At 36.0% G+C, this 26,812-nt stretch overlaps 1 protein-coding gene across 1 annotated transcript in view; it reads left to right on the forward strand.

Moving 5' to 3' along the window:
- CTNNA3 (catenin alpha 3) overlaps positions 1–26,812 on the forward strand; it is a 1,728,069-nt gene that overhangs the window by 1,518,625 nt on the left and 182,632 nt on the right. Inside the window, exon 15 of the mRNA XM_061197871.1 lies at positions 22,457–22,549. Within this exon, the coding sequence (XP_061053854.1) occupies positions 22,457–22,549 (93 nt within the window). The remainder of the gene's footprint in view (positions 1–22,456; positions 22,550–26,812) is intronic.

Below are 26,812 nucleotides of genomic sequence, written 5' to 3' on the forward strand. Positions count from 1 at the left end.
AGGGTAGGACAGAACATTCCTAGATGCCTATTCAGGTTTGTTGTTTAACAGTGGCCAATAAACAATGGTTACTTTATTGTCAAAGAGGGCAAATACATGAAGACAAATGTAACCCTCAATGCCTGATGCCTTTATGGATCAGGCTTAAATCATTAAAAAGGAGTAATTTATAGAAAGTATGATATATATCACTTGGAGGACATGCTAAGTGAAATAAGTCAGACAGAGAAAGATAAATACTGTATGATATCACTTATATGCGGAATCTAAACAGTACAACAAATTAACAAATTTAACAAAAAATAAGCAGACTCACAGATATAAAGAACAACTAGTGGTTACCAGTGGGGAGGGGAGAGGGGCAATATAGGGGTGGGAGAGTGGGAAGCATAAACTGTTGGGTGTAAGATAGGCTCAAGGATGTACTGTACAACTTGGGGAATATAGTCAATATTTTGTAATAACTGTAAATGGAAAGTAATCTTTAAATAATGTATAAAAAGTTTTTAAGAATTTTAAAAAAGAAAGTGTGGTATATATCTCTGTTCCTAGGGTTCATTGTGAGTATTATGAAATGTCAGGAAACTGAATTTTTATCTTAATTTTCTGTTTTGCTCTTGGATTAGTCACACCCTTAAAATGTATCTAAAAATTAAATTTCCTTCTCATAGTTTATTGGTTCTTAACATACTTCTCTGGAAATAATTGGAAGGAGGAGGGGATTTAACTAAATAAAAATCACACTTCCTCTAGCTCTGATTTTGATGTGAAAATTTGAAAGATGAGTAACAGATAGTATGTCTTTCTTTAGAACTTCCAGGGTCTCTTTGTGTTGTCTGGCAATGAGTTAGCTGGAATATTGGTCTGTATCCTGCAGACAAAGGAGCGACTACTCAAAACATCAACTTCTCCCAAAGGTCTACCGTGCTTTAAGCATGGTTAGCAAACACCATGGACATCCATCATGCAATTGCAAGATCCTTTTACTCACTAATAAGTCTCCTTTCAGAACCACAAAATCCCCTATTGCAACATGCCCCTTCAACCCTCCTGGGTCCTCACTAAATTACTAGGAAAAAGAGCAAGAAGACAGAACCCCTTTCCTAGGGCTCAACCCGGAATATTCCATCCTTGTCTGATCCAAACATCACGTCAGGGATGACTCAAGACTGGGGCTTGCTGCCTCTGAGTTCCTCCTAGAGCTGTGCAATGCTTGCGGTGTCTCTCCATGCCCTTCACTTGACAAATACATGACCACCTTGAAAGGGGTCATTGTGCTTCTCTATTCTACTATGAGAAATATTAAAATTTAAATGTTTTAAATATTCTTTGTAGAAATAGAGATAGGAAAAAGGAGGGGACTGCTCACTCTCCAAATCTGAATCTAATTTGTAACACCTGAAAAAACCAAAGTTGGATAAACTCTGAACACTCATAAACAGATTTTCTTTTAACTCATTAGCAAGTTTGTGTTATAAATAACTAATCAAAATAAGAGTATTGTAGTCAAAGGAGGACCTTTCATTTTACAGAGGAAAATCTAAGTCAGTACATGTTGTAAGCCATTCATATGAGATATGAGTGGCTCTCAGGAGCTGGAACAAAATGCCAGCAATGTATAAATGGCATCAGGGGTACTCTTGCCTATAAATATATTCAGGCTTATAGCCTTTGGTCTGAAGAACATATTGTGTGAGGAAATACAGTGTGACTAAATGGAAATTGTACTCCACTGAAGTAAGAAAGGGGAAAATACAGTTTTATTTCTTGCCCATCATTTCTGTATCATGATATCTCTAAGTGTGCAGCCATAAATCTGAGATGAATCTCAGGAAATGGTGTAAAAGATTTCATTGTTAATCTGTCATATTTTAGGTTTCCTTTCTTTCATTCAGTAGGGAGAAAATCACACAGGGCAGAGGAAAACAATATGACCAGAAAACCTGGGGGAGCTTTGGCTTTTCTGGTCGTTCAGTATAGAAATTTGAAATTGTAAACAAATGAAGATTAATTTTAAATTACTGTCATTGAGAGAGAGTATAAAGATCCAGATGTTTGATCCTTGTACATTAGTCCTGGAAATGAGGCTTTTGATAACTAAATGGACAAAATACATAAAAAATTATACTAAATAAGCCTACTGTTGTTTTCTCTGCCGTAAGAATTCCCGTATAGCTCATGCCCAGTTTCTCCTATTATTAACATCTTTTATTAATATAGTACTTTTGTTAAAATGAAGAAACTTTTTATTTCTTCATTTTCAAAGGATAATTTTTCTGTTTATAGCATTCTAGGTTGGAGTTTTTCTTTTTTTTTTTTCTATAAACACTTTAAATATTTCACTCTACTTTTCTCTTCCTTGCATGGTTTCTGGTAAGAAGTAACCTGAAATTCTTATTCTTTTTCCTCCATAAATAAAGGGTTTTATTCTTCTAAATTCTTTGAGATTTTGTTCTTTATCTTTGGTTTTCTGTAGTTTGAATATGATATGCCTAGATTTAGTTATTGGTGTTTATCCTACTTGGTATTCTCTGAGATTTTTGGTTTGCTGTCATTAATTATTGGAAATTATCAGCCATTATCACTTAAGATGTTTCTTCTGCTCTGTTTTCTCTTTCTTCTCTTTTTCTAATTATCTGTTTATTATACCTTTCTAATTGTCCCACAGTTCTTGGATGTTTGTGTTTTTTTCCCCCATTCTTTTTTCTCTTTGCATTTTAATTTGGGAAGTTTCTATTGATGTAATTTGAAATGCTTTGATTCTTTCTTCAGCTGTGTCTAATCTACTGATGATCGCATCAAAGGAATTCTTCATTTTCATTGTTTTTGAATTTTTGCATTTCCTTTTGATTCATTCTTAGTTTTTATCTCTTTGCTTATGTTACCCATCAGTTCTTGTATTTTTTGTTTTTAGATTAGAATAGATTTTTTTTTTTTTAATTCTCTATGATTTTAAAATCTGTGTCATATCTGAATCTGGTTGTGATACTTGCTTTGTCTTTTCAGGCTATGTTTTTGGTTTGCCTTATACTGTGACTTGTAATTTCCTATTGAAAGCTGGACATGGGTAATAGGAATTGAAGTAAATAGGTCTTTAGTGTGAGGTTTTATGTTAAGCTGCCTAGGAGTTGGGCTGTGTTTATTGTTTGATGCACTTTTGGTGCCAGAGCCTTGTTTCCTCTGTTGTACCTGTTTGCGTTCTCCTCTGTTATCATTGGGTTCCCCTGAGAACTCTTTCTTAATAGTGTCTGCTCTTTGCAGCACTTTATATCTGTAATCCATTGTTATTATACTGGGGTCTTGTTTTAATGTAATGGTATGGTGCGGGGGAGGGGAACCTGTGATTATATCTGAGTCTTTTAGTGGGCCTGCACCTGGCATGTGAGCTTCACAAGTGTTTCTTATTCCTAGCCCCACATTAGGTGATACAGGAAGTCTAGAGGGGGTGGGAGTTGGATAACTTCTCCTGAGTTGGATAAAGAACTGGAGAGAGGAAGCGTATAAAACAGAGAACGCTCTAGGAATACTTCACAATAGTTTTTCTTCCCCATCTCATCTTAGAGACCTGAGGTTTTATTCCTTAAATCTTCACCATAAGAACCAGGTGGAGTTTCTGGAAGTAAAACCCTTGAAAGTGTATGGGGACCCCCAAAGGCTGTGACCCCCCAGGAATTTCTCACTTTCATGCTAGCTCACCCTCAGTCTTCAACAATTGATAAAAATTACCATGTAATTTTTAAAAAGTCTACCAGTTACGACTCCTGCAGCTTCTGCTATAGGTAAGCTTTTCTTTCTTTTTTTTTTTTTAAATTTTTGAATTTTATTTAATTTATTTTTTTATACAGCAGGTTCTTGTTAGTTATCCATTTTATACATATTAGTGTATATATGTCAATCCCAATCCCAAAGGTAAGCTTTTCTTAGTTGAGTTTCTCTTCATGTTATTTACCTTTCTCTCTAGATTTTGGAGTAGAAGTTTGTCCTATGACCTCAATTTTCTGATGAAGCTAAGAAGAGTCAGTCATTTTCAGTTTGTTCTGCTTTTTTCTTACAGTGAGGACAACTTCTAAGCTCTTTGCATGTCAGAGCTGAAACCAGAAGTCTCATGAGTTATTTTATTTTGTTGTTTAGATTTTTGTTTGAGTCTCTTTGGTTTTCGTGTATAACATCATATTACTTGCAAATAGAGATTGTTTATTTCTAATCTTCCCAAACAATTATGATTTTTTTCTCAATGTTAAATAATAGAGACATTTGGCATTTCACTTTCTTTCTAACCTTAGTGGGAATACCTGTGGTGTTTTTAACTAGCATGCCGACTTTAGAGCTGAAATAGGTGTAGCATATTAAGGGAGTAGCAATAACTTTCTATTTTATTGTATGTTTTAATTAGGGAAAGATATGGATTTTGTCAAAGGCTTTTCAGTGTATCTGGAGGAATCTTTTTTTTTTTTACTTTTATATCTAGTAATATGGTGAATTATATTATTGGAATTCCTAATAGTGGAGCATTCTTGAATTTCTGGAGTATATCTCACTTTGCCATGTTATATTTTTTTATATACTGTTGTTATTTGTGAGTATGGAGTCATAATCTTCAAAATAACTTCCTAGTTCCTTTCACTAAAAGGGCTTAGAACAATGATGCCTTAGCTACAATGAGCACACCTCTTTCCTGGTCTTGATTTTTAAATACCAGGAGTCATTTAGAGGAATCAGAACTCCTTGGAGATATGCCATATGGAGCAGATGCTCTGACTGGAATAAAAATTGGATTTAGGTTGTTGGCACAGAAAGAGAGATAGTACCATATTTAAAATCAATTCACTGTCTCATTCGTGGGCACTTGTTGCAACAAAAATATTAAAGTTAATAATGTTGTTTATGTGGTAAAAAAAAACCTACAACATATAATAGATTCTAATTTGTAATGAGATGAAAAATGACCATGACAATCTTTTGTACCACAGTTTCACTGGTTGTCTTAGGGCAAATATTTCAGAGTTACTAAATCTCAACAACTTTTTTTTTCACGTGATCACTCCAAGAGTGTTGATCCCTTCTGAAATACAAAGCAATGGCCATATGAAGCTAGTATATATAATGTAGTATATGTGTATGTGTATATATATGTGTATTGCATAAAAATTAAACTGAGGAAATACTGAGGAAGATGTGTAATCAAAGAACTTTGCAGGTTTTTTTAAGTAATAGAGAGCTGAAAGAAATAGGTCCCTCTATCTAGGTGCAACTAGCAGTGTTTTAAATTAGGTGTGGAGATTTATAAGCAATAGTATTTAGTGATTTTTAATTTCCACTGTTTAACTATGAATTGCCAAAATTAGGCCAAAGGCTAATAAAGGCTTTGTTCAATTAAGAAACCTGACATAATTTTAACTGTTGACCTCTACTTCTTGAACTACTATGTTTAACTGATCCTTCCAAAGAAATAAATCAGGGGCCTCTGTGCTGGTGAAAGAGGGCTTTAGTGGGCAGGGTTTCTGGTTTCCTACCTTCAGTTGAATCATGTCTTCATATCATGTAAGTATGTGTGTGTGTGTGCATGTGCGTGTATATGATAGCTGAGATTTTATATGGAAAAATGTACTTTATAGAGAGAAGCACAGAATGTATGAAAGCCACTGGCCTTTTCACCTGGGCTATTTTCATAGCTTCTGTTGTTTACTTACATTTGCATTAGGTGACTACAAGTAGTTTGCAATTCCTTCTGTTCTGAACCACGTCTCACATAATTTCGGGTCTCTGCTGCTTTCTTGCCCTCTCCTGGGCCTCTTATTTTTACCTTCAATATACCTTTTAAAGAGATGGAGCATTCATTTTTTTAAAAAAATTATCTCAAATTTTCTCTGTTTGAGCCCAACTTAGCTTCTTTGAGTTGGTTTTTCGGAGTGTTTTCAATTATCTAATAAACTGAGTGAAAGTAAAAGGTGATGCAACTTAATAATTAATAATATTCACAGCTGTCGTCTAATTGACATTTATAACATACTTTAATAATTTTTATATACTTTACTTATTTAGACTTTCAAGCCCTTTCAGATATAATGAATCCCATTTTATAGAATAAAGGATTTAGACTCTAAAAGTTAAAAATAACATGATTGATAGTATCTAGTCAGTAAGTGATTGAGCCAGGACCAGTCTTCTAACTCCTGGTCTAATATTCTTTATTTAGCATTTCAATACAATATTAATCAGGCATAATAGCTAATATTTCTTGACATAAGTTAGAACGACATGATAGCTAATATTTATTTGAGTGCTTATTGTTCCTGGTACTAGATTGAGTAATACATATTACTTTCTCAAATATTTCTTATCACAGCCCTATAAGATAGGTACATCAAAATTGAAGGAGTTTGATATACTTCCCCCATACCCACAATTAACCTGTGGTGTATCAGGATTGGAATTTAATTTTTTTTTCATTCCAATATGCATGGTCTTAATTTATCTCCTATACTGCATCTTAGGACAGAAAGAACAAAGAGAAAATTTTAGTGAGAAACTGCTCTGTTCCCTGAACTGAGAAAGTGGCTTTATAAAACTACTTTCACATAAAAATGAAAAGACTGTCTTACATTATGTATACAGAGTTAAATCTATATTTATCACCTGAGTTGCCCGTAATAACATCTTGATGAGGAGGCAGTAAAATGTAGAACATGAAGAAGGCAGGGACAGCTATCTTTCTTTTATAGTACATAAAACCAAGTACCAAATAACCTTCTAGGGTCACAGAATAAATAAATGTCATTATCCAAGTAGATGAGGAAACACTTTTGGTACAATATCAATTCTTTTTTGTCTGGCATTTTAATGAATATTTACTAAATGAAAAAGTGAATGAATGAGTGAATGAAAAGCAAAAATGAGAAGCTAGTTTTTCTGACTTCTTGCCCCAAAATGCTGAACTTATTCCTTACTTAGTTTAAAATATAATACTGAAGTTGTTATTATTTTAATTATGCAAAGATTCCAGAGCTGAGATCTTAAGTGAAAGCTGTGTTTAGATGGTCTACTTCCTTAGTAGGATCAAAAGATGGTTAAACAACATGAGGAATTAAAAACTACCCTGTCCATAGATCATGGAAAATCTTGAGGAGCACTGCATTATTCACTTTAGCATGAAGCTAAAACAATTTGTAAATATTAGTGAGAGTGTAATAAGGAACAGCTTGTAGAGTCTAACAAAACAAGTCAAAGAGGATATTTTGCATGAATCAAAGTTTTTCACTGTGCAAATAAAGGTGTATGTTGATAGGAGAATGTGAATAATATATTTCAATACTCATGAAATTTTCACTAAAACTCAGTACACAGAACTTAGTTTCATAAAGGTGGTGACCTCACAATTTATGACAGTCCCATAATGCCTAACTCTGCTGCACTTCATACAGTTATCTATAAATATCTTGGGAATAGAATCTGTATCTATTTAAATTTTTTCTCTTTTTAAATTTAAAAAAGGTAATGTTCGATACCTTTAAATTAAAAAAAAAAAAGTGTCACACACACACCAAACACACGCACCCACACCCACACACAGCCCCAACAGTCACTGAGTTTAATTAAATTAAGTCTAGCAAATTCTCTTACATAGAACATGGCATACTTTTTCATCTCGCCACATTGATAACAGGGATCCTATTCCAAGGTAGATTGTCTCTCTCTAAAATGATTTTGAAAACGATTTCTCCTTTCCAGAGACTAAATATTATTTCTGGTTTCTGGATAGTGGATAAGATCTGCAGGGAAAAGGAGTTTTTAAGATAGAACAATATTAGGAAAAAAATGATTGGCATACTAAATTACTTTGAATCGGTGAAAAGATAAGAATAAAAGGTGAGAGTTGGAAAGTAAGAAAACATAGTTCAGCTGAAGAGTACTTAGGATTAATTTTCATCAGGCTGTAAAAAGAATTATTGGCTTTATATATAGCATATGCTATCTTTAGTTTTATTTAGCATACAGCTTCAGTGTTTTATATAAATGACACTCTAATATTGTCCATCCAAAGACAGCCTGAGTGGGTTTTTGAAAACAATATTTTAATCTACACATGCACGACATGAGCCTGGTGACATCTAAGACTACTTCTGGATAAATCCAGAGGGAGACGCACATGAGTAGAGTAGATGAAATGCAGTAAGTGACCCCTGTATTTATTACAATGAACATTTGTAATTGCTATTTTATTATTTTACTGTTATATTTTTAAATGAACTAAACATATAGTCACATTAATCATATACAAGAGGAAGTGTAGGTATGTAATTATCATTAATTCTGCACATTTAACCGGGAGTCTCATGATACTTTACTGAAATAGCATGGGCCAACTTCTGGTTAAACGTGGGAGGTTAGACTCTCCAGGGTGAAAGCATAGTGGTCTCTGGGTGGTTGGCGTGAGTAGAACTATTTCCCAGACTGCAATAAAAGATGGGCAAGAGGGAGGCCTGACTCTCCAGGCTTTGCACCATGTACACACACACATGCCCACATACACACACATGCACACACACCTGCTTCACTGCTTTATGCTTTAGTCAGGATCATTACATATTTTGCATTGTTGTGAATATTAGCATTCTCTAATTTCATTTAAGGAAGGGATTTTAATACTACATTTTTTTGAAAACCATTGCCTTGAATGAAGTGAAAAATAGTGTAAAGCTTGGTTTGATATTTTATAAACACGTTAAGTGATAGAAAAATCACATTGCTGCTATAATATCTTACCATTCTTATCAGTGGTCTTTTCACATTGAGTCCATATATAAAAGCCTGCAGTGGGTATTATTTTACTAAAGCTGTGATTTTTTTTTATTTCTAAGCACCCCTAGTGATATGACCCATGGATAAGGTGTCTGTGAACTGAACATTTAACATTGATAACAAAAATTAACAATCTTTAATTAAATATGTGGTCCCTTACTACAAATTGAAGTCCATTTTATTAAATAGGGAAAACAAGAGAGATATTAAATGATTAAAACTGAATTTGCAGTATTACTCCTTTCATGTACTTATTCAACAGAAATTCACATTGCGTGGTCCCAGTTGTAATTATAGTCTTGGGCTAAGCAAACAATTGTTACTTTATGTAGTATATGTCTAGGTAGGCATTTGAATAAGTAGATGCAAATTCTGACAGCATTATTGATGTATAACTGACATTTAATTAACTATGCATATGAAAGCATACGATTTGATATGTTTTATAGACATACATATTTAACCCTGAAGCTATCATCACAATCAAGATAAGGAATATATACATCAAAACCTAAAACTTTCTCATGACACTTTGTAATCTAATCACTCCTTGCTGCAGACCGCAAACTGATTTGTCACTGTAGATTGATTTGCAATTTCTAGAATGCTGTCTAAATAGAATCATATGTATGTACTCTTATTTGGCTTCCTTCATTCAGCATTATTTTGAGATCCAGCCAGGTTGTTATTTGTATCAATAATCCATTCCCTTTTTTAATTGAATAATATTCTATTGAATGGTCATATAGTTTATCATTCTCTGTTGATGAACATCTGGGTCATTCCTGCTACTTGGCTATTACAAAACAAGCTGCTATGAGTAGTTGTGTACGAGCCTTTTTGTGAATATATGTTTTTATTTCTCTTGGGTAAACACTTAGGAGTGGAGTGACCAGATTCTATGGTATGTATATGTTTAACATGTTAAGGAACACATGCAATTTTCAAATCTAATTTCCCCACTAGGTTTGCTTCTACTTCTTGTCCTAATTCCATAGATCAGGACAGACCTGTATGGAAACAGCACAATGCATTGCCATGAGCTAGTTTCATAGCCACTTACATCTGACTGCATCTTCAACGATGATGCATTCACTCGCTTCTACAAATAGGCCTTTTAGTTTGGGGACTTAAAAATCCCTTTTAGAGAGAGCATAATTCTTCCTTAGGGGTTGTCCAAATATTTGTTTTGCTGCATTCTAGTGTTCTATTTCATATATAAGCTGCCAATTTAGGCAACTTTATTCTACTAGTATAGGGAATTCTTATGTCCCATAAAGCAAACTTCAATCCAATAACCCTGAATAATATGTACAAAAGTCTAACATAGATCTGAATTACTGTCTTATCGAGCAATATCTCCTCTGTAATGTGGAACTTCTTTCATAGTTTTCCGTTTTTTAGTTCAGTGTGAAATAGGAGTGTCAGGTGCGGACATAGCCTTACATAATACCCGTGGCTGGAACACAGCAGGCAGGTTTTTGCTTTATTACTGTGCCTGGGATTACTTTGCAAATCTAGATAGATGAATTTGGTTAGGACCATTGATATTATGCCTGGCTGCCTAACAATTTCTGGAAGTAAAAGATTTCATATAGGTTAAAAAATATATATCCCTGCTGGGAAGTCACACCACAACTCTTCTTTCCCACAAAATCTTTATTACAGAATACTTTTATAAAACCAATTTCCAGGACACTGAAAATGTGATCCATGAAATAAGACAGCACCTGCTTTCATGGATCCACAGAGCTAAGAAGGAGACCATGCAATATGGGGGAACAGTATAAGACCCTGATGAGGCATAGATCTCTGTATCTGCTATCAGTCTTCTTTAGTGTGTGCTCTGATAATGAAGACCTACGCTGCAATTTTCCTCTCCCCTCTTGAGAGCTTTTGTGTGTGTCCACACCAGCTTCAAATACAGTGCCACACTGATAGACCTATTGCAAAGTGACAAGGCCAGCTCTGCTCCCGTGCAGTGAGTTTTGCAATCTTGCTCTTTTTTTATTGCTGACATGTCCTTGAAGTGGGATATTCAACCTTAAGCAGATTTTCTTGTAACATTCATTGCTTGTTTTTTCCCCTGATAGTAAACATAATAAATATATATTGTAAAAATTTAGAAACAATTCAGTTATAAAGAAGAAAGCCACATATAACACTCTAACACTCTCATATATATATACATTGTTTTATGTAATTAGAATATATGTACGTATACATTGTTAAGAGTACTAAGAGTATTAATTGCTTTTTCTTTGCCCTTACATATTCTCTGAAACTCGTTTTAACATCTGTAGAATAGTTTTTTTGAAAAAAAATTAATAATTTTTAAGTTAGATAACCTCTCTTCAGCTGTTTATTCTAAAGATAAGAACACACATTCACATAAATAGAGTCTGTTTGGCATAGGGTTTGATGGAAAAGTTGAGCTTTTCCTTCGTCAAATACAGCAGAATGTGTCTGATATTCATGGTAGCAGTGTGTACGCCTAAGAGCTAAAGGTCGGGTTGTGTGATTAGTCGTCTGCTGCCTCTGTTGCCACCAGCACCATTACCACCATCTCCACTACTACGCTTATTTTCATTATCGCGTCGTTTCCAACAACAGCACATTTCTCACCTATAGCTCAATGACCGTAACTGTACTGCCGCAGTTCTCCATGGCATCATCGATTACTGCCTGTGAAGAGCCCTAACTTTGTCCTATGTAGTCCTGGACAAAGTATAAAAAGTTGTTTCTATCCTTCTATCCTTCTAACAAACCAAAAGGGACTTGGGATCTAAAATTGTGTTTAGCATTTCCAAAGAAGGGTATACTGCTAATTCAGAATTTTCTTGAAAAAAAAAAAGTATCTTTCCTGATACAGTGTCACCAGACCTGCAATAGACTTATAGAGTGAACAGTAGAATTGAATGAGATTTTATAAATCATTTAGTTCAGTCCTTTCATTTACTGCTGAAGAAGGTGAGTTCTCAACTAGTTAAATACTTGTTTGAGGTCACAAGCTACTAAAGGCAGCATCTGACCTAGAATCCAGATATGCAATCTTTATATTCTGTTGCATCACAGTCTCTGCCTTTCCATAAGAACTTTGGCAAGTTACTTACCTTAGGTTTTCTGTTTATAATTTGGAAATAGGTTATAAATAGGATATAAACTCAGCTCTGTCCAAAACACATTTAGTAGTTTTGCTGATTAGTATAGCCTAATTTATATAGAACTTTAAAAGAAAAGAGAAGAAAAAGAAATAACTCAGGAGCCTTTTTTTTGGCAGATCCATTGGCAGGCTTTTGCTCATGCTATCATATTATGGGCCAAAACTGAATTGGTTTCAAGCTTGTATAACTTAAAGCCAGTGTGCCAGCCTGAGAAACAAGCAGGATTTCTTTGAGTTGGCTTTTCAAAGACAATATATGGTTCAAGATAGATGGCAGTGAAGCGGTAAGGAAGAGCTGAATCATCCGTGGTTCCAGACATCAAATTTACTGAGGTCCAGACATTGTATCTGGTGGGGGTATGAAGAGATAAGGACCAGTCATAGCGCACTGATTAAAGCCCCTAAATATCTGACCCACCTTGCTCTGTGAGCAGTATATTCATGCTTTTTGAAGCTCATTTTCTAGACTTGTAAGTTTTAACTACTCAACTCCCTCATTTATCATGCACTGTGACTTCCAAGCCACATGGTTTGTAAAATGAGCACTGGATCCTCTTTGAAGCAGCCCTTTGTTAGCTCTGTGATATTAGATTAGGTTCTGTTAACTCGAAGGCGCAGTTTCCTCAACTGTGGTATTAAAATGGTAACATTTACCTCTTCAGGTTTATTGTTAAGATTGAATGAGAAAAGAAATATGGAAAAACCCAGCAGAGTGTTGTTAATGAATTATATTAAGACCTCAGTTAAAAATGATTATGTTACCTTTCTGTTCTCAAAGAGAAGAATTCAAGGGTCCTGATTTGAGTCTAGATATTTCAATATTTTAACTTTCCAAAAATACGCTTTCATCCAAACCCCATTCTTCACGGCTTCATTCGTCTTCCGGATTTTTATTTAAACTTCAAGCTGGAATACTTCTTATGATTTCTTAGGACAGTTTTCATGAATTAGACATGCAGTCCTGGAATCAGAGCTAGATCACCAACTCATTTGGTGGTTGAAAAAGTACAATGATATTGATGATGCCCCTTTCGTTTATGACCATCTTGCTGATTTGCTGGGTGCTTTTCTACAGTTATTAGCCTCATTAGTGTTTCAGAATCAGAGAGTTGACTGCCCACAGTCTTCCTGATAGAAGGAGGGGCTGAGGTTAAAATATGATTTACCCTATGTGATTTTATAATTGCTTGAGTCCTTAGAAAGGCTTTATATAAACTTAAGTGATTATAATGATCACCTCCTTTGAAAATCATCGTAATCCAGACTCAACTGTAAGGTATCAAATGATTGGCTGTTTGATGGCTGCTGGCCTGGGTAAGTTTCTAAGTAGTGAACAAATACAGACTTAATTCATTTGAAATAGATGAACAGCTTAGGCTCAGGACTGTGTCTCCTTTGACAGCAATATTCTACATGCTCAAGATTTATCTGCCAAAGTTGTCCTATTTGACTATATGTTTAATCATATCTTCTTGTACATTATAGATGTACTCTTTTTTTATCTTAATTTAGGCTATATTTTTTATATTCTGTGACTTAGCTTTCTCAAACTGCATTTCAATTGTTGTAACCTTTAAGGGGTATAATATTCAGGCTCCTTAGTTCTTCATATGGAATAATTCACATGGTGCTATATTCTTAACATGCTGGAAAAGAGAAAAAAAAAAAGGCTTGTGAAACATAGAGGGATAATAATGGTAACTAAAGACAGTTTTGAATTATTTTTTGAAAGATTATAAGAAGAAAATCTGCCATTGCTCTATTGGGAAAAATGGAGAAATACATCTTTATCTGCATCCTTCTTTATTTACTTATTTATTTTCTTTGATGTGTTCATTCATTAAAAACCATATTTTCCATGCACCTACTTGTTGCCAGGCACTGTGTGAGACACTCAGGTTATAAAATTGAGAACAATACTAGATGCCTTCTCTCTCCTTGTGACAATGAGAAGATATATGTGCTCATCAGATTAACCATGTTTCTAAGTGATACAATGAATTGGAGTGAATTATGTTTCAATCAACTGAACTCAAAAGATTTACCAGGTCTCCCCTACTGTTGAGATCTCCTAGTGCTGAGGAAACATTTCATCTAGATTAATATTAATGTTATGCTTTCAGTTTAAGCATAAACTCCCAAAATCTTAAAACTCAAAGGACTCGCAGAAATTATCAAGTTTTTCTTACTTCCCATTCCTATTTTAAAGATGAATAAATTGAAGCAGAGGAAAATTCTGAGATTTGCCCAACAACATACAACTAATGGATGGCAAAGTTAGAATGAAAACCCAGGTAACATAACTTCAGGTTCATCAACCTACCACCATAACACAAGCCTAGCAGCTTTCTGACAATACAAGAAATATCTTCCCAGGTTGCCCTGGGACACTTTATGCTCATTCCCCTCTTTGCCTGACAATTCTAAGGAAATTTCTCCATGTCTCACCAGTCTGTCTCAAACCATATAACTCTAGGGAATTTTTTAAAATTTCCATTTAATATCTTTATCCTTTACCTCTCCTAAGGGCAAAGATTGCTTTATTTGTTTCAAGATCCTCAGACTCTATCATAATAGCCTGTGTTTATATATCAATACATAAAAATAGACACTCCAACATGTTAGTTGAGATGACTTTTTCCCTAACCACTTTATGCCTGATCAAGCAAACTTGGATTATCACTGCATTTCTTTAGGTAATAATGTCTTCATTATGATTAAAAGTTGAAAAGAAGTACCACAGAATGAAAGCAGCTTATTAAGTGCTGGTATTAAGACTGTAACCAAGTTGGTAATTTTCATAACTCATCTGATATTTTCTTCCAGTTGTTTGGTTAAGACTAAAATGAATAAAGAGTGCCCTCTTCCATCTTGTAACCATAATGGTATTCTATGGGGTATGAATTTCAGTCCACAAATTGAGATGTACAATAAAAAAAATTACTTTTTATTTTTATCTTCCTTAAGTCAACTAAATTTTAACTTTGCTCATGGGAAATTTAAACATAGTAATTGAGCCTCCCCCTTACCAGTTATGTAGGGCCACTTACCCCTACCACCTGTGTTGGGCCAGGTGAACCAAAGTTCTAGAGCAGTAGTTCTCAAACAAGGGTGATTTCCTGCCCTCCCTAACGGGGGATATTTGGAGCTGTCTGGAGATATTTTTGATTGTCACAATTTGAGAGGGCCCTCTGCATGTGGTGAGTAGAAGCTAAGGGTGGTGCTAAACATCCCACAATATGCAAGACAGCCTCTTATAACCAGAATTAGTCAGACCAAGATATCAATAGTGCCAAGGTGGAGAAACTCTTTTCTAGAGACTTAGGCTTTATCAGGGTATCAGAGAGACCTAACAGTCTCTTGTCATTTTCCCCCCACTTGTTACCAATGAAATGTCCATTGTTCTAGCCCTTGTGGCTCCTTCAGGTTTACTACTTACTGTTTCCATGACAAGTTTGTGCCGCAGGGCCCTGGTGAGACTTGAAACTCTGGTCTGAGTTTAGAAGATGGCATTTTCTCTCAAGTCTTGTTTTATTCAAACTGCACTGCTCATGGGATGCCTACACATCTTCCTGGTCTTCCAAGTCTGAGAATTTTGAACTTGTGGAAAATTTCTCTATGTACAAAATCTATTATCTCTAATTTCCATAGGCTTTATTTTTAAAAAACAAAATCTGGTAATTTTTGCCTCAGACTTTCCCTTAGGCAAGGAATTATTAAATCAACACCTACTGAAGGCAGAAAGGAAAGGCTTACTCCATAGCTCAAAAATGTTCCTAAGACTTTCTTCTGACATTCGTACCAAAGCTTACTGGTCATTAAATCATTTGTTCCCTTATTCAGTTAGGATATCTTTACTGAGTACCTAGTATATGCTGTTTGGGGTGCTCAGAATGGTAAACAAGACAGACAACATCCCTATTCTCATGGATGTTGTATTCTAATGTGGCAAGACCAAAACATCTCCTTCCCCCCTCCCAAAAAAAAAAGGAAAAAGAAGAAAAATATAATTTCAGGTTATGATCATAACAAGAGGGCTAAAGAAAAATGCACAGGGTGTGATATAATTAATAAATGAAGTAGGAAAAAGGGTTAACTTCAGATGGGCTGACCAGGGAAGACTGGATAGGGTTGAGTATAGGCCATCTGAACTCCCATGGTAGAAAGGTCCAGCTATGTGAGAGCTGCAGGATGAGCATGCCAGGCAGGAGAGCAGTAGATACTAGGAGCCAAAGATCTTGATGTGGAATGAACTGATGATTGGGGCATATTTGAGGAGTAGAAAAAGTCCATGTGTTATGGATCCATAGTGCTTGCCGTGAGAAATAAAGTCCTTTGTCTCTGACAACTATGGCAACTCCAACTGATTGTATAATTTAGTTTAATAGTCAAAATGGCTTCTGGCCACTTATTATCTGTCCAAGAATGTGATAAATTAACCCTCCAACTGACAAGCAATGGAAGGCATACTTAAAATGCAAAATGGCTGCATTTCAGGTGACAGGGAAAATCTGGGATTAACTATTGCCACTCCAGTCTTGCAACTCATATTGTTACAGGGACACTTAACTAAGCCTAAACCAATCAAAAAATTAAAATAAATTCAATGTCAGGCCAATGGTTCTCATGGAGAACTACACATCAGAATCATTTGTACAACTTTATAAAAATATAGGTTACTGGGCCTCTCCCTCAAAGGCTGATTCCAGGGGTCTGTAGTTTTAAAAAGCCCATGTGTAACACACAACCAGTTGTATACTTTATTTTCTGGTAATATTTTGAAATGCTTGACAGTTAAATGTGATGGCTACATTTTTCTGAGATGTGACCCTTTAAATAATTTATAGGACTTGGAAACTAGAAAAACAGTGGCTCAGGAAAAGGATCAACAACCTTGTCAATAAATGCCAAGAACAGAATATTGATTTCTTGAAGAAAAATAAAAAAGTATGTGTGTGTGTGTATGTGTGTGTGTGCATTCAGCAAGGGGTGTTTTTTAGTTTTCTATAATTTGAATTGTGCTATTGTTATATCTATTCCTTTTTTTTTTTTAATGTATTTTAATTCTGGTCTCTCCTAACATTCCAAAATCAGCCTGTGTTATCACCTCAGCTAAGATAATCTCACTGAACATGTTATTGCAGCTTCCTGTTTCAGAATACTATCCGCAGCATAATTCCTTCTCTGTGTCAGACCACTACTGACATTGTTGTGGCAGTTATTCGGTTGTAGTAAGCCACTGAGGGATAATCAGAGAAGTATGATTTATGATCAAATCATGTGTATGATTTAGAATTCAACCTTAATTCTGAGAAGAAAATGCCAAGCATGACTCCTATTTCCTAGATTATCTTTGTTTTCCTTTTTCTTTCCTTCTTTATTTTTTCTTCCTTCCTTCCTTCCTTCCTTCCTTCCTTCCTTCCTTCCTTCCTCCCTTCCTTCCTTCCTCCCTTCCTTCCTTCCTCCCTTCCTTCCTTCCTCCCTTCCTCCCTTCCTCCCTTCCTCCCTTCCTCCCTTCCCCCTCCCTCCCTCCCTCCCTCTTTCTCTTTCTTTCCCTCTTTCTTTCTTTCCTTATTTTTGCTGTTTTGGTGACCACAAATTTATTTCCTTATATTTAAATATTAAACATTTATAAAGTCTTGTGCAAGTGAATTTTAAGGTATAATAATACTGCCTACCTGTCTCACTAAGGATGCTGAAAGAATTAATGAGATAAGTCTATAGAAAGCATTGAGCTCCTTTGTGTGGAGGGTGAGAAAGCAATATAAATGCAGTCATTTATACCTCAATAAATATATATTTAAAATTATATATATTCACCACCAATTTATTGTGACCCTGAAGTTTCATGTACTACTGCTGTTTGTTCCATGCTCAGTTTCTATATAAAAACCTCAGCCTGACTATTTTCACGTTCTACACTTGTTTCTGGACTCTTTTACATAAATAAAGTGAGATCTTAAAGTACTGTAGTAGTAATTTATAATAATCATAAACAATATTGAACATTCAGTATTTTTCTAGTCACTGAATAATGTTCCCGTCCATCATCTTCTTTTATCTTCACAATAACCCTAAGGATTAGGTAATATTTTTGCTATTTAAAGGTGGAGGAAACTCAGCTAATTTCAAATCACTTTGGGTTGCCTAAGGAAGCCTTCACAATAAGCAAGAGTTAAAATAGGAAAATATGAAATAGTTTTCCTGAATTCTGATAGGAGAAATAAATGAGTAATAACTGAGTTTAACATCACTTTTTCCAGAAAAAAATAGGATATCTTCCTATTGGTCTGGTTTAGAGACAACTCAGCTTAGAGAAGGAAAGTTATTTCTGTCATCCCTGAGAATCTATGTTAGAGTGTATCTCTGCTGGGACCAATTTAAGGGATAATCTTATACATGATTAAAATCGGATCAAAAGAGATCTTTACTTGAAATTTAGAAGAAAACACTGTATGTGGAATTATTTTATACCCTGTTAGCACAATGACATTGTATACTAAAAATCAGGTGAACGTAACTAGAGGCAGCTAGTAAGTATCGTGTTAATCCAGAGTAACAGATATGGAGTAAAATGGAGGCACCCAAATTGCCACAAAAGTTTTATCATACAAATCTAAAAGGTTGTGATGGGATGAGGGATAAGGTAGTGAGGGAAGAGGAGAACAAACACTAGACAGAAAGAAACGACTTTTGTTGCACCCCAGCTGTGTCTGTGGACTAAGCACTTAAAGCGTTCTCAGTACAATTGAGTCTCACAGCAATCTTCAGGGTTAGGTATCATTATCCAAAATTTTTTTCTGAAGAAACCAAAGTTTAAAAGGAGACACATATTGCCCAACGTTCTGTAATTGCTAACTGGAGGGGCAGAATTCAAATTCAGGTCTGTATTATTCAACAGTTTACGGTCTTTCTCCTATATGACACTGTTCTAAGATAGTTGGTTTCCCCTCCCACAGGGTGAAAATTGATTAGAAACATACACAAGTTACACATACACACACACACACACACACACGCATACACACACCTTCCAGAAGTTTAACCTTCCAAAGTGACTAGATGAGTAAAAGCAAGCTGTTTCTAAGAGTGTAAATATAGGGCAGCCCATCCTCCCTCCTCCCTTTTTTAAATGTTTGCTCTTTCTGTTATTATTTGTCTTCAGCTTGAAGGCGTTAATGTACACCCCCAAAATGATTAGAGTACTCCTATTTCTTTCTTAGTTTCCACTTAAACTGTAACATTGTGTATTTAACTTTTTATTTTTACAATACTATCCAACTGCTTACCTTACAGAATGCAAAATGCTGCCAGCAAGTGTTTTGAACACTCCCCCACTGATTTTGTTCATGAAAAGAAGAAGTCAGTTGTGGTGGTTTTGCAAGAAAACTATTAGTCCCCTGTTAAAGATAACGAAAAGTACATAAGTACGTGGGCGTAAATGGTAGGCTTATCTCTTCCTGCAGTATCACCAACAAAAATGGTACTTGTGACTTCTGAGAGCAGCAATTGCTCTTAATTTCGGTTAAGTCACTTTATTTTCAAATTGCACAGCATACTGGGATTGATGATGAAGTTATATGTCACCACGTGATAGAGTATAATCCAAGTAATAAACAACAGACATTTATAAGAAACAGATCACAGTAGGGGCACCAGACAGCCTTCAGCTGCAAAACAACAGGACTCAAGAAAAGGAATTTGATCAGTTGAACTTATTCAGATGTTACAGGGGTTGGTAATGTATCAAGAGGGAAATTGTAAAGATCCTTTCTGAAGACTATTTGGGAAGAATACACAAAAATAGCTAATAATGAAATATGTGATTGTACAGAAATTCCCCCATGGCAAACTCATGCTGTTAATGCCTAAGAAGAGAGAGTAAATTGCCCTGTGATCATAGCTGCACGTAGTTGCAGCAAAGAAGGACTGCATATAGAGATCAACATATAGATAACAACTACTTAGCACACTGGAGGCTTTGGTGGGAGGGTGGATATTAATATCCAATGAGAGTCAGTTGAAATCAATGCAAAGTGATTTGCATTGAAATCAATGCAAAGTGATGCACTGAGCTGCTCAGTGCAAGTGTCAGAGAACAAAGAAATTGCTGGTTAAAGATCCATGAGCTGAGAAAGACTCTGAGACCATTAGTAGTTAGGAAATTGGTAATTTTGCCCCACAGTGTGAGCTAATCATTGCAAGTTCCCATGTCTGGAGTGGCCCCAGGGAAGGAAAGCTCTTCACAGCCCTGAAAATAAACAAAGGGCCTGTGTGCAGAGCAAGGTTTAAGGGAAACCAGAGCTGTTCTGAGGAGGCAGGTCCTGCCCCTTTCCACCCTTTAACAGCCAGGTGTATATGCAAGACACCTTCCACTTTCACTTTTGGATATTTTTCATGAAACCTAAATGTTTGTATTTTGGATTTCTCACCAGAGCTTTGTAACAAAGGAATCAGAGTTTAAAATTGAGACTGTGTAAACTAAAATACTAAATGAATTCTCGTTAAGTACTTTATATTTGCAATAACGACTTTACTTTGCAATACTTGTATTTGCAATAATGACTGCTATCTTTAAATTATTGCCCTGGTGGGACTGAGGGATTGGAAACCTTGAGCAGAGAAAAACAACAAAAAGCAAATTAAAAAATTTAGTTTGAAATACAGAAGATGGAAGCACAGTAGAGGTTCAGTGAGGACAAATTGTTGTTGCTGTTGATATGTTTTGTTTTGCTCATATCCAGCTGTATTTTTGGCTATCACTGATAATTTTGCTTCATTCATTCAAAAGCATGTATGTATTAATACTAGGTTGTGGTGAGATGATAGTAAGCAGAACAGACCTAGTCCTTACCTCAAAGAACAGACGGTTCAACCGTTGGCTTACTAATTCAACAAACAATGCTACAATAAAGTATGATGAGCACTGTGATAGTGAAAGTAAAGGGCTTCAGGAAATGCTTGGTGGAGGAGCTCAAGCCAGTCTAGGGGATTCTTAATCAAGACACCTCCCTGAACAAGAGATGTTTAAGCTGAAATGAAAAAAAAGAAAAAAAAGAAATGAAAGTAGGTTAACTCTTTAGAATAGACACTAAAGTTGATGTTAACTTATTAAGTTCTAAGAAAATTTAATTTCTCAATTTTTGGTGTTTTGATGTCATATGGTTTTAATGATAATTATTCCATTTATTTATCACCTGTAAACACCTTGGTTTGTGGTAAGCACATAGTGGTTAGCCACATTGCTACTCAGAGAAAAATGTCCTTCTGGTCATTTTTGCTTTCCTTTTCTTTCAAAATTTGTTGGGATATAATTCATATACAATAAAATTCACCATTTTAAAGTACAAAAGTTAGTGTTTTTAATGTATTCCTGAGATCATGTGACCATTACCACTATCTAATTGCAGAACTTTGTTGTCATCCCAAAGAGAAACCACATACCCATTAGAGTCACTGCTCCCAACCCTCTCCTCCACTCCTTCCTTTAGGAACAGTGGATCAGATATCTGTCTCTATAAATTTGACTGTTCTAGAGTTTCCAATACATAGAATCATACAGTAATGTGCTATTTTGTGATTGACTTTCTTCGCTTAGCATAATAGTTTTAAGGTTTACCCATGTCGCAGCATGTATCAGTACTTACTCCTTTTTATGCCAAGTAATATTCCATTGTATGGATTTACCACATTTTGTTTGTTCATTCATCACTAGATATGTGTTTTGGCTTTTATGATTGGTGCTACTGTGAACACTCATTTACAAGTTTTTGTGTGGACGTATGTTCTCATTTCTCTTGGGTGTGTTATCGAATGGATTGGGCCCTGCTGCTCGCCACTTAAGAAATGAATACTCAAGAGATAAAGAAAGGAAAGGTGCCTTTAATCAAAACGCTGGCAATCTGGGGAGACGGGGGATTCAACATCCCCCAGAAATCACCTCCGAAGATTCTGCTCGGGCCTGAAAGGTTTTAAAGGGAAGAAAGGAAGTAATCTCAGTTAATCATTGGGATAGGGGTCAGAGTTGTCACCCTCTCCCACTGTATGCAGGCTCAGTGACTTCTTGTGATCTTCCTCTAGATGCTTTCTCGTTCACACAGTTTGTGCATGAGATTACTGAAGGGGAAGCTAGGGAAGAGATCTGGTCATCTGTTAATTACTTATTCTTCATTTCTACTTCTTTGATCTGTGGAAAGATCAGACAAGTTAGGCAACGTTTCGTGTGATTAAAAGATTTGAAAGGTGTGCTTGAGCCAGAGGTGAGTAGAGCATGGGGATGCCTGGTTTAAAAGTTAGTTACAATATAGCTTTGCTAAAGCGACAGTGAAAGGGGCTTCCTACTGAGGGCAGTTTCCTACAAAGAGCTGCTTACATATATACCTAGGAGTGGAGTTGCTGGGTCATATTGATAACTCTGTGCTTCCTTTTTGATGTACTGCCAGCCTGGTTACCATTTTGCATTTCCACCAGCAGTGTTTTACTTTCTTTTTATAGACTCCAGAGGAACTAGAGGATGTTTCTGACCTGGAAGAAGATCATGAGGTCCGCAGTCACACCAGTGTTCAGACTGAAGGGAAAACTGACCGGGTGAGTCCCCTCCCTGCGGGGAAGAGCTGTGTGCCGTGCCCTCTCCTTGTCAATCCAGGCAGCCTCTCACAGTAGGGATTCCTGGATTTGGGGCTGGTCTTGTAAAGCACAGGGAGAAGAGCCTTAGAAGGCAGGGGCAGCATCATGAGGGGAATGATTTCCTCTACCTTGAGAGCTCACAGTGAGGCCATTTCTGGTTAGGTAGTGAATCACTCCGTACTACTTTTGGTCTTTAGAGCAGTCATGGGAATATCAAAGTGAAATTTGTACCTGTTTATTTAGAGTAGAAAAGAGAAACCAAGAAGTTGTAAATATACTTGGAAATTCTAGGGGAGAAAAATCAACTTCTGAGGCAATATTCCTCTACTTTTCTTCCTTTCTACAATGCTTTCTTCCGCCCCCCCCCCCAACACACACACACACACACACACACACACACACACTCTCCGATGATGTTCATCAATTTTTGAATTACTCTGACATGTTCTATTTCACTTTATTTATACCCAATGCTTGGGAGTTTGTGAAAGTTTGATTTCCTAGCTACTGATAGCTTGCAACTGGAGAACAGACTATAGAACTTGAGTCTGAAAGCCAGGTAGTATAGCATAGTGGCTAAGACTGCCTGGGACTACATCTAAATCAGCCACTTCCTTGCTGGGTTACTGGGAAACTCACTTAGCCTTTCTCTACCTCTGTTCTCTGATTTGTAAAGTAAGTATACTAATAGTATTCTCTATATGAGGATTACTGTGGGAATCAACTAAATTAATGAATAGAGCACTTAACACAGTGCCTAACTCTTAGTAAGTTCTCAGTAATGATTATTGAGAACAAACTAAGTAGCAATAGTATCATTATCATCATCATCATTATTATTATTATTTAATTAGTTAAATTCAGTGTCGTAAAATTTGGAGATGTATGAAGCAGATACATTTAAGAAAGTCCCGTGTTTTCAAATATTCAAATTGCCTAGAACAGGTATATGTCAGTCACAATACCTGTGTTTTATTAGAAATATTGGTTTCCTTTAGGTTTTATTTCTTGCTGATTATTTGATCTATAAGTCCTGTAGTAGCCAGGGGACACACAGCACCTGGAGTTAGTTTCCTTCAAATCTGGTAGGCATTCTCAGTAAGAGATCAAATCTTACAAATGGCAATGGAATTGTAAATGAATTTTGGCAATGGTAAATTTTGCTTATGCTTTCAGTGAAGTGAATGATTGATGCACTTGGGCTGCGGCTGAGCCACTGGAGGTGGAGCATGTGTGTCAGGGCTTACAAAGTAACTGATCGGAGGGAATTTTCTTAAAATAAAGGCACCTTTTAGGATGCTAGGATTAATATAAACATGCCCTAGTTCTCATTCTGCCTTATCACATGTAGACAATGAAACCTTGGTTAAGAAACTTAAAATTTAGAAAGTTCAAATTTCTTCATCTGCAAAATGAGAATAATACTACACTTTCTCACAGCATCGTTCATAACTCCAAAAAAGGCAATGCATACGAGAGTGTTTTATAAACTTTATATGCTGAGAAGATAAGGTTCTTCTTCTTCTTCTTATTTATATTTTTGTTCTTGGAAAAACAGCAGCTAAATGACCACTTGCCCATGGTGGTTATAAAGCTGATGATCTCCGTGGTTCCAGATCTTAAGAATCTTTCATAGAAGCCACTGCTTCTAACCTTGTGGCAATCACCCTTAAAGTGCTCTGAATCCTGGCTTTGTGTTCCATTGTGCAGTTTCCTGACAATCCAGTTCATTTGGAATGCCTATGGGCTATACCCTTACCACTATCTAGTAAAAGAGATCCATCACCATCAAATCTACTGGAAGCAACATTATATTCAACCCAGCCACTCTCTGCTTTTGTAAATCTCCCCTATACATTCCAAATAGCTTGGATTTTATTCACTTCCTGCCTTGAGGCTGTCCTGTAATTGCTGTGTGGAATCCCTCAGGAAGCAAATCAGATAGTCTAATACATACACAACCTTATGTGAGGCACTAACACCTCCCAGAACAACTCTTAACCAATACTCTTCCATTCCTTGGATGAACCATATAGAAGTGCGTTTTCCACAAGTCCTCAAAAGTTCCCCAGGGGATCAAGCCAATTCCAACAGCAGTGACCAGCTTGATAACATATCTTTGGATTGGCTCTCCTTTCTTTCCTGATTCATTCTTAGGCTCCTAGTTCTGTTCCTTAAGATCTATTCCCCCAGATAAACTACCTTCCATTCTTAGTCTCTGCTTTTGGGGTAAAATGAGAAAAGGTAGTCACATCGCATGTACTATTTATTTAATTATCATGTTAGCTATGCTATACTGCTATTATTATCCCAGTTTTACTAATAAGATCACTGAGGCTCAGATTTATATAACTTGTCTAATAAGTGGATTATGTTTCCACACTAAGAACTTTAGTGATTACCACATGTCGGTTTACTTAGGACATAGAGTTAGCAGAATGAATCCTTTACTAAAAAGCAGACAGAGAACCCCACCACAACAAACCTGATAGATCATCCGTGGAATGAAAGAGAACAGAATTAAGGATACTACAGCAATCTGAAAGGAAGGAAGAATACAAATTTTTTAAAATTTAAAGAATGATTATTGTACAGTATGGATAACTTAACTCCAATAACACCCTCTTATTGAATATCTATCTTGTGAATTTATTACAACAGGTTCTGCTCTCATACCTGAAGTTTATACGACTAGCCAAGGAGGATAGCTCAAATCTGTCCTCTACCTAAATCACCTGACCAGAACTAAGATCATGTTTAGATAGATTTTATGTTCTCTCCCAGGCATCTTATATCCCTAATATTCCCATATTTCTTATAATTGCATCGCTGTACTTAGAGTATATTCATATGTTCAGTCTTTTTTTATTTTTTATAAATTAATTTATAAAATATATATTTATTTTTGGTTGCATTGGGTCTTCATTGCTGGGGGCGGGCTTTCTCTAGTTGCGTTGAGCAGGGGCTACTCTTTGTTGCAGTGTGCGGGCTTCTCATTGCGGTGGCTTCTCTTGTTGCGGAGCACGGGCTCTAGGCACACAGGCTTCAGTAGTTGTGGCGCGTGGGCTCAGTAGTTGTGGCACACGGGCTTAGTTGCTCCACGGCATGTGGGATCTTCCTGAACCAGGGCTTGAACCCCTGCATTGGCAGGCGGATTCTTAACCACTGTGCCACCAGAGAAGTCCATATGTTCAGTCTTATGGCCATTTGAGGCTTTGTATTCTATCCAGCATTTCCTGAAGTTTGTGTCCACTGGCCGGAGTATACCTTTTGACATATTTGCCAAATACCATTCATTTGAGAAGATACCATAAAATTTCGAAGTGGAATCTGTCGAGAATTTTTTGAATATTCACACCATGCTCAAGGAAGAATTCCTGGTCACTGCACAAGACAAGTGTTTGGGTTCCTTTTTATTTGCAGCTGTTACTGAGGAGTAAATGCCTTTTTGGTTCTTGGATTATGCAGACTCTGCTATATCGAACACGTACTAGAACCAATCTTAGGCACTGTTTAGTAATGGATGACAGTTATGTATTATCATTTTACTTTCTGCATTTCACTCCCAGTAGCTTTGGCTCAACATCATCTGTTACTGCTGTCATCGGTGGCAAATGCCACTGGGCATTGTAAAGGTCTGTAACCAACAAATAATGATTTAGAGTCCCCAGTCAATGAGAGCAAAATACCAAAAGACCAATAGTGCATGCCTTATGAGGTGGCAGAGGAGCAGCGGTGGAAATTAATGATTATCTTAATTATTAAACATGAATACTCACTGGACCGATCCTGTGGTTATATCCAGTGATCAGGCATTCCACAGTGATACAGGAGAGTGGGTTTGCTATAGGTTTATAGAGCATTCTTCAGAGCTCATTTTTTATTCTGTCCATGCCCTTAGCAAGGATGAAATAGACATCTTTTATCTTAAAAACTCAGAAAGAAATTAAAATAGACTAAGAAAATAAAATTCTTAAACTCACTGATAATAAGATTTTTTTGTAAATCCTAAAAGCTTCTTAAAAGTTTTATTAAATATAAGTTAAGCTGTATTTTCTATTTAAACAGAGGTGTGTCATTTACCATTAACACTTTATAGTTTATAGAATATTTCCAAATTGCTGTCTTACTTAACAAAAACCCTGGATTTTGGTTTTTAAGTTTTTCTTGATTTTACTAATTATGGAATTAGACTCAAAGAGTTTCAGTAGTTTATGCAAATCC

This window comes from Eubalaena glacialis, chromosome 1, assembly GCF_028564815.1.
Source record: "Eubalaena glacialis isolate mEubGla1 chromosome 1, mEubGla1.1.hap2.+ XY, whole genome shotgun sequence".
Lineage (NCBI taxonomy): Eukaryota > Metazoa > Chordata > Mammalia > Artiodactyla > Balaenidae > Eubalaena > Eubalaena glacialis.